General features: G+C 39.4%; 1 protein-coding gene across 1 annotated transcript; it reads left to right on the top strand.

Annotated features, from left to right (window-relative positions):
- The first annotated feature begins 5,111 nt into the window (after positions 1 to 5,111).
- LOC103704087 (laccase-24-like) lies at positions 5,112 to 8,837 on the top strand. Its single transcript, XM_008787239.6, has 6 exons — positions 5,112 to 5,641; positions 6,260 to 6,411; positions 6,542 to 6,789; positions 6,904 to 7,032; positions 7,282 to 8,256; positions 8,472 to 8,837. The coding sequence occupies exons 1-6, from the start codon at positions 5,405 to 5,407 to the stop codon at positions 8,600 to 8,602; spliced, it is 1,872 nt and encodes a 623-aa protein (XP_008785461.2). The 5' UTR covers positions 5,112 to 5,404; the 3' UTR covers positions 8,603 to 8,837.

The raw sequence follows: 8,837 nt of genomic DNA on the forward strand, positions 1-8,837 counted from the left end.
ATCAATCACATCCACGGTGTTGGTTTCAGCCGTCCAAGCGAAGCTGTCAGCGCACTTCACCTAAACCAAGACGACTCTCCGGGGTGGGCAGATGCTTGGAAAAGGAGAGCAATGGAAACTTCAGATGTGTCTTCGGAGAACCATCTGGGCTTCCACTCTACAAATGAAGGGAGCAATGGACCGACATTTAACTCCTTGGATGCATATATATGATGGGCCTGCCCTTCAGTTTTACGCAGACAGGGCATAGGATCGTGTTCAACATGATAGACATGCAGAATTCTAAATTTTTGAACAAACCAAAGAGGTTATACTTCGCACGCAAAGGTTTAAGTTTGGATATATTTCTTAAAATATATTTCTCTTTTCCATTAATTGGTGTAAGGGTGATTTTGAGTTGTCGATGCCATCACTATTGCTAGGATTCATGACATCACTATTGTTAGAAGCCATCAGTAATATTATGATTGCAATCAACACTGATGATAAATATTGGTTCTATGCAGCATAGACTAAACAATTATATCCTTTGATTCCTCCACATCAGCGGCACCAATCCAGTAGCAAACTAGGCGGCTGACTTGTACCAAAAAAAAAACCTAGGCGGCTGACTGGTTACGGGCCAACGTTCTCCCCAGAATTCGGATATCCATGGTCCTTATCCTTTATCTCTTCTTTGGTTACCTAATAAATATGGCCATACTTTCTATTGTTTTTTTTTTTTTTTTTTGCTAATATACTTTCTATTGTTCTCCAGGCCAACTTGGTTATCCATATAGACACTATTAGAGAAAAACTTTTCTTTTCCTCTTTTGCAAAAAACAATTATTGACCAAGGCTTGCAACTAACAAGCTTGCAAATGCTTTTATTCATTAAATTAGCTTCCTTAGTACACGTTAAAATTTTAATAGCAATCTTTGGAGATGGACTAGAATATGGTTAACTAGATTTCAAGTCGGATCTAGTTAGCTTTGACCAAATACTATGAATCTTAGTTATTGGATATGATCTATTATCTCTCAACTACTTATATCTCAAAAATAAAAAAAGTTTAAAAACTCATAGCCTATATATCGAGTGCTTAAAATTAAGTAGTTTAAATACAATGAAATAATGCATATTTTTTTGACCACCTGATACACAGGTTAGAGATTTCCAAACTATATGATTTTTGATGTATAATAGTTAAGTGGTAGCAGACTATATTCATTGGCTTGAATCATCGATGTCAAGCCCCCATCATTTAGTCGGGACCAACTGGATTTAACTTTAAATCCAGTCAACCAGATTCTAGTCTACCCTGCAATCTTAGCACATTTTTATTTTGTGATCTAATGTATTGATCATCAATAGAATTAGGATTAGACGATTGATCAACTTTTATAAAGCCTCAGAAAAAACATAATCATTGACATATATCATTTATCTATTTAAAAGTTGGTTATGTCAAGACCAAGCACATGAATGCAATGGCCATGATGAATTGGATGCTTCTGCCCTACAACATTTCCAATAAAGTAAGATTTTATCCTTGCATAGGGGTGGTTATTGGGCCGGGTCGAATACAAGTCAAATTGGATATGGGTCGGATCAAAAATTCGTCAACTCAAATCTGACCTATTTATTAAAGTAACAAGTAATCCGACCCAACTTGCATAACTCATTCAATAAGCAGGTCAAGTCAAATTAAACGGATTAAATAGGTTAAGTGAATTTTTAACAGATTAAACAGATTTAAATAGGTTAAACAGGCCAGGTTAAATAGAACAAAAATAGGTTAAGCAGGTTTTAAATAGGTTCAATAGATTTTAAACAGGTTAAATGGGTTAGGTTATGATGGGACTTAATTATTAAACGGGTTAAAGGTTTAAACCTGAATCCAACCCATTTAATAAATAAGTCTAGATGAGTTGACCCGTTTATGATCCAAATTTGTTCATGTCTAATCCAAACCTACTTAAAGCACATCATTCATGAATCTGGTTGATGGATCGATCATACATTGCCCCTACCCTTGCACCCATCAAGAAAAGGACAAAAAAAAGGTACATACTAACACATGCATGCCCACACATGTACACATTCATTCAAGAGAGTTACAATAAAATACTTGCCAATTTAAATCAAAATGTTAACAAATTGGAAAAAATTATTTTGCCAACCATCTTTAGATTAGCTGGTTGGTACCCCTCTTCTAAGCCCTAGTGGCTGTATCCCTACTATATTCTCCAAAAAAAAAAAAAATCAACAAATGATAATAGGGATTTTGCTAGCCATTGCTTCTGTACAACTGTCTGAAACATTCAGACATCCTTCCATGACCCTTCATAGCCTCACTTATTAAGATGTCAATAAGCAAACAACCTTTGGCTTTTATCATGCCTCAAGCAATATATGTATCCTCCTCATCTTTTATCTAATTTATTGAGCTGCTACTTCCCTTAGCCACAATTATTTTCTATGATTTATTCCATTTCCACCTTGATTCATAGATATGCAACCATCTTACTTTGTGTATTTGTTTTTCGCTATACATTTACCTGAGTTATCTTACTTTTTTTTTTTGTGTGTACACTACAAGAAATCAGAAAGTCTCTAATATTATTTTAGCGGTAGTTAAAGAAAAACCAAAAAATAACACTTTGACCCATATTTATGATAAATTATCAGATATTAGTTTGTAAGTCATCTTTATACTTTGAACCACATTTATGATAAATTGATAGATATTTCTTTGTACCATATTTTTATTTTTTTCTATCCAAAAGACAAAAATAATCTTTGAAGACATGATTAGTCGATACAAAATAAAAATAATGGATAAGAATATAGATTAACATCGAGTTTAATTCTAATCCCAAACAAGGATGCATGAGATCGATTTGGCCAATGATATCAATCACTGATCTGACTAGATTTATATCAGAAATTATATATTTAGATAAAATATATAACATAAAGTGATAAAATTTATATATTAAAAATTTCCATATACCACTCTTTAATTGCAGAATAAATAAAATTATCTATATTTTAAAGGACTTGTAAGAAAAAATTTATACAAATATAGAAATATATTAAAGTTATTGATATTTTTATATATTTTAAACAAAATAGTTTTGAAAATATCTTAAATAATAAAATGAAGTTATTCATTTCATTTTTGTTGGAGGAAAAAGGATTGAATTTTTTATAAAAAATAATTATTAAAATATGAAATATTACCATATATTTCAAATGAGTATATTTTGTAATGAGAGTAAGCCTAATAATAAATTCTAATTTTAATATATTAGAATGTTATCATGGGGGCTAATTAAGTAGTTCCTGTAGATAGTATATGAAATTGTTTAAGTGCTTTTTATCTGGATATTATTCGATCAACCAACTTTAAATCTTTTCATTTCATAAATGCGAGGATATAATGGGAGGTTTATTTCTATTTGTTGTGGCATTTTTTAACCTCATGGTAAAGGTGAAACTGGATCGGATAATATCCGTGCAAATCTATTTTTGTATCCAAAACTATCTAGATATAGATAGAAATTTGAGCATCCCACTAATATCCGTATCCCTATCCATATCTGTAAAAAAATATATAGATATATATAAATAATTATTCCATACATATCCGAGTATTCAATTCTATTTGTAATGCTATTTAATTTTATATATGTATATAAATATATATATATATACATACGTCTGCATGGATAGGGACATATACCCACTGCACAATTTTTTAGGCGAAGAAGGAAAACTACTCGTGGATGCTGTTGATTTTGTTATGCACCAAGTTTTTTTCTTATTGTATATTCTTTTAATTATTATTCCACAGCTTTGGCTGGCTTGTTGCGGTCACGTGTTTGATATAATTCACTTGAAAAGAAAAACGACAAGAGACAAACCATGGACCATTCATCTTTCTATGGTTGATGGGTTTATTGAGTTCCAAACAGTCTGTCAATGGGCAATGTCACTTCCGTCGATAGCTTCAAAGGGCAGCGTCCAAGAGAAATCCAACAAACGCATGCATGGAAACTTCTATGGACATGCTTGAAAGGAGTTTTTGTCACCTAGACCTACTTCCTATCCACAGATCAACATGAGCATTTCCATTTCTTACACGAGAATTACATACCTTAGGGTCCAAGGCAGATCCATGGGATAGGCGTGCCCCTAAAATTATTATAGTTTGATAGTACATATGAAGGAAAAAAATGACACGCTTCATATCGATCGGCTATTAAAAATCCTTCACTCCAGCGGGCAACATTAAGAAGAAAGTGATCCGTAGCACAAATCCACTATGAATACATGGATCGCACCAACCTCTCTATAACTTGTGGCAGGCCAACAACGAAGGGGAAGCGTCTTTCACCAAGACACGGCCGCTTTACTAGCATGAGAGCAACAAAGCACTCACCAAACCCGGGAACGACTGCGACATCCTACCTCCGAGGAGCCCATGAGACGCAGCTTTTTAAACAAATGGGAAATTTATGACAGGATGACGAACGAGGCCATGGACCACGGACCTCAAAACGACTAAAGTGATTCCAATTTCCATGTTTTCTAGACTTTCTAGAATATCTCTTATCCTGTGCTTCATTTTCAAGGGAAGTCGAGCTCGTCTAGCTACAATTTCTTTTATAATTAACCAAAAACTCAAACACAACTGAGAGAATGGCTAAGGCTGGATCATTAATTGAAATTAATTTCACCAAGATCAGAAACAGTGGAGCGAAGGAGCCCTCTTAGAACTTGGAAACAGATCATTGAACAAAAGAAAGGTGCATGGTTGGAGCAACGGCGCCAAGGCGCACTCTCGGAAAATCGAACAGAAAGAAGAAGTATTATATAAGTATACAGTGTTTTTAGAAACCTTTACTAATACGATCAATAGCAACTCTTTTGTCTCCATTGTGGGCCCCAACTCCTACTACTTCCTCGCAGGTCCCCCCAGCCCCACTTGTCCCACATTTTCTTCAGCTCATTCCATGTGCGATAGGAAGAAGAATAGCTAATAATTATTTATATAAGAATAACTTGCTTGTCAATCTAAATTTTGGTAGTTGGTGAAGAGGAACTAAGTGGGAATTTGGCCACCACAGATACCTTCCTACAGCTCATAAGTCTATTAACTCAAGTAATACCAATGGCTAGCTAGAAGCATTGAAGCTTTCAGTTTCATGCAGCAGACATGATGTTTTTATCTAGAGTTTAACCTCCCACCTATAGCAAAGCCAGAAAATGAAGGCCCAGCTAATGCTTGAATTGAAGGTTTTGTTTTGTCAATATCGCAATGGAGCCTAGCATGCCGTGTTACTTGCTCTCGGGTTAACCATGGAGGAAGACTCGCCTTTAAAAATATTAATAGTAATGCTTCCAAACTCTTGATATATGTCCGAGAACTCAACGGACACATATATAAAGCCACGTAAGGGGCTCAAGAGACTGATTGGTTTTAGCCAGAAGAAAGCCCTCCGAGCTCCTCACGTCTCCCGGCCTCCACGATCTCTTCTTAATTTTCTTCCAATCTTGTCTTTGGACATGGTACGGTCTCTCTTCTTCCTAGTGTCTGCTCTTGCAATCATTGGATCCGTCGCACATGCGGCCGTCGTGGAGTACACTTTTGAGGTATAAACCTAATTGCTTCCAAGCACGTTGTTTTTGCTCGTCTTATTTCAATTCAATGCTTTATCTTTTCTCTCCTTTATGCCACCCGAATTCCCGTTTTGTACGAAAAAAAAGTTCGAGGAAAAAAAGGACAAAACCTCTCGCATGTTTGCATTTCTTTCTAGAAATTCAAAAACAATGTGCTTTGGATGCTTCGAGCCGGCTGATGCATCTTGAGGTGCGTCTAACATATTGGCCCCACTCCTTGAAAACAAGGACGTCTAGCGAAATACAAAAGCCAATTGAGAGTCCTCAAGAAGAGAGATTGCCGAAACGAATTTAAAAGAGTTTGTTTTCATTGGAGCGGGATGTTGTATTTGGTATACATGTTATGCAAACATTCAGTTCTGGATGAGTTTGCTAGCTAGCAACTTGGTTCCTTTGTCGAACAAGAAACTCAAAGCCCTCTGCACGTTGCAGTTTGTTCTGCTGGAAATTCTCCATTTTTTCTGCACAAAGACATAAGTGGTGCCCACATAGACATTATTTTCATTGTTCTGGCAACATTAATTATTAGTTAGCATGTTCGCGATGACATATTCCGGATTCTGAAAAGGCTTACAATGCCCTGTTGTGTAGGTGGCTAACTTGACCATAACTCGGCTGTGCAAAAGCAAAGTCATCACAGCAGTAAATGGGACGCTGCCCGGTCCAACCATCGAAGTTAACGAGGGTGATACGTTGAAGGTTCACGTCATCAATATATCGCCCTACAACATGTCGATCCACTGGTAAGATTGTGTCCTAACCATATCATCATTGGAATATTTACGTTAATTTTTGCAAAGAAGGGGTGGCAACTGAAGTCTTACTATGCTACCAAACTCTCGATCGGTGTCCCGTCCGTGGCGGTGGGCGCAGGCATGGGGTGTTTCAGATGCTAAGTGGTTGGGCTGACGGGCCTGACATGATAACTCAATGCCCAATACGACCCGGGAAGAGATACACTTACCAATTCAATGTCACTGGCCAAGAGGGAACGCTGTGGTGGCACTCCCACGTCTCGGTCCACCGAGCTACAGTCTATGGCGCCCTCATCATCCGACCCAGAGGAGGACGCCAAGCCTATCCCTTTCCCAAACCTTTCAAGGAAGTCCCCATTCTACTAGGTACACGTACACGTACATATTCAAAAAAAAAAAAAATCGCATTTTAGTTGCAAATTCTCTTTCAGAATAATCTTCAACATGACTAATAATATGACCACCGATATCTACGTCCAGGCGAGTGGTGGATTGACGACGTGGTGGACGTCCACCACCAGGCATATTTAACGGGTGGCGCCCCCAATATTTCCGATGCTTTTACCATCAATGGAAAGCCCGGCGACCTCTACAATTGTTCCAGTACAGGTAAGTATTCGATACAGTGGAGGCTAGCACTGTCGTCTATGTCTATTATGCATGTCAAGCTAGCGTTGATTTTGTCCGCCTAGCTCATGAACTAGAGCAAATTAAAGTTGGCCGCATGAACAAATCGCAACGATGATTAATCTTCCTTCTTCAATGCAAAAAAAAAAAAAAATCCAATAACATTGGTTGGTTAATGTCAAATATTAATTCATGTGAGTAACGAGAAGTTAATATTGGATTGGCAAGCAGAGATCTATAAGATGGAGGTGGAGCAGGGCAAGACCTACATGCTCCGGATCATCAACGCTGCACTCGGTAACCAGCTCTTCTTCAAGGTGGCTGGACACTCCTTCACAGTTGTCGCCGTGGACGCCAGCTACACCAAGCCCTACAAAACTGATGTGGTGGTCCTCGGACCTGGCCAGACCGTGGACGCCCTCATGGTCGCCAACGCCCCGCCAGCCCGCTACTACATGGCCGCCCAGGCGTACATCACCACGGCCCCTCCACCTCCCCCTCGTCCACCCTTCGACAACACCACCACCACCGGTATAGTCGAGTACAACTCCACCAACCCATCTTCGCAACATGTGACGGCAACCATGCCCTCCTTCTTCGACAGCGGCATCGCCGACCACTTCTCCACCAACTTAACCAGTCTGGTCAGGCCAGGCGATCCCACCGTGCCTCTCCAGATGGATGAGCGAATGTTCGTAGTTTATGGATTCGGCATCGCTGCTTGCGAACCGGGACAAGTGTTATGCAATCAGACTCAAGGAGCGCTCGCCGCTCGCATGAACAACGTGTCCTTCCAGTCCCCCACGACGATGTCCTTGTTGGAGGCACATTTCAAGGGTGTCAACGGGATTTACACGTCCGACTTTCCCCAGAAGCCGCCGATGACATTCGACTACACAAACGCCAGCGTGAACGCTGCTCCAGCTCCGCAGCCACTGATGTTCACGGCGAGGGCTACGAAATTGAAGAAGTTGAAGTACAACTCCACCGTCGAGATGGTGCTGCAGAACACGGCGATCCTCGGAGTCGAGAACCACCCAATGCACCTCCACGGCTTCAACTTCTTTGTACTGGCGCAGGGGTATGGGAACTACAACGCGACGACGGCAGTGAAGAGATACAACCTGGTGGACCCGCAGGTGAGGAACACCATCGGCGTTCCCGCCGGCGGTTGGACGGTTATCCGATTCACCGCCAACAACCCAGGTACGTACCCCTTTTTTTTTTTGTGTCAAAAACGGTATTTTAATTCAAACAACTGCAATCTGCCAAGGTACACCTACTTCGGAATGCTATCCAGTACCTACTACATGTCAAAATCTATCCATTTTTCTGACTGACCCCGTCAAAATGATGGATTAGCTAATTAATCGATTCTCTTGTTGTTACTGGGTCCCATGATATTTTGATGACACGTACAGGTGTATGGATCATGCACTGTCACCTTGACGCCCACCTGTCGATCGGGTTGGCGATGGCTTTCGAGGTGGAGAATGGACCCACGCCGGAAACTACCCTTCCACCACCCCCTCCGGACTTTCCCAGTTGTTAGAAGAAGCAGATGAAGGAAGCAAACAGCTGGGAACATGGTTTTCCTAGTTTTCTTTTGTCGTGCCATTACACAGTGTCATTCCTTTTCTTTTGATCTTTTTTGTAAAAAAAAAAAAAAAAAAAAAAACTTAAAGATGGGTTTGATGGTTCCTTCAGAGCTCAAAATAAGAGCTAGGGTTTAAAAATGATCATTTTGTGAAATGTGTGGACTGCCAATAAAAAGCCAAGTTTTCTTA

Source organism: Phoenix dactylifera, chromosome 8, assembly GCF_051530095.1.
Source record: "Phoenix dactylifera cultivar Ajwa chromosome 8, Ajwa_hap1_PhDact_Kaust_v1.1, whole genome shotgun sequence".
NCBI lineage: Eukaryota > Viridiplantae > Streptophyta > Magnoliopsida > Arecales > Arecaceae > Phoenix > Phoenix dactylifera.

Bases quoted from the DNA above. Each gene is read 5' to 3' on its own strand.
- LOC103704087 (XM_008787239.6), top strand. From the start codon at position 5,405: ATGTCCGAGAACTCAACGGACACATATATAAAGCCACGTAAGGGGCTC. The intron at 5,642-6,259 runs GTATAAACCTAA...CCTGTTGTGTAG, and splicing joins TCGTGGAGTACACTTTTGAG to GTGGCTAACTTGACCATAAC. The intron at 6,412-6,541 runs GTAAGATTGTGT...CGGTGGGCGCAG, and splicing joins TACAACATGTCGATCCACTG to GCATGGGGTGTTTCAGATGC.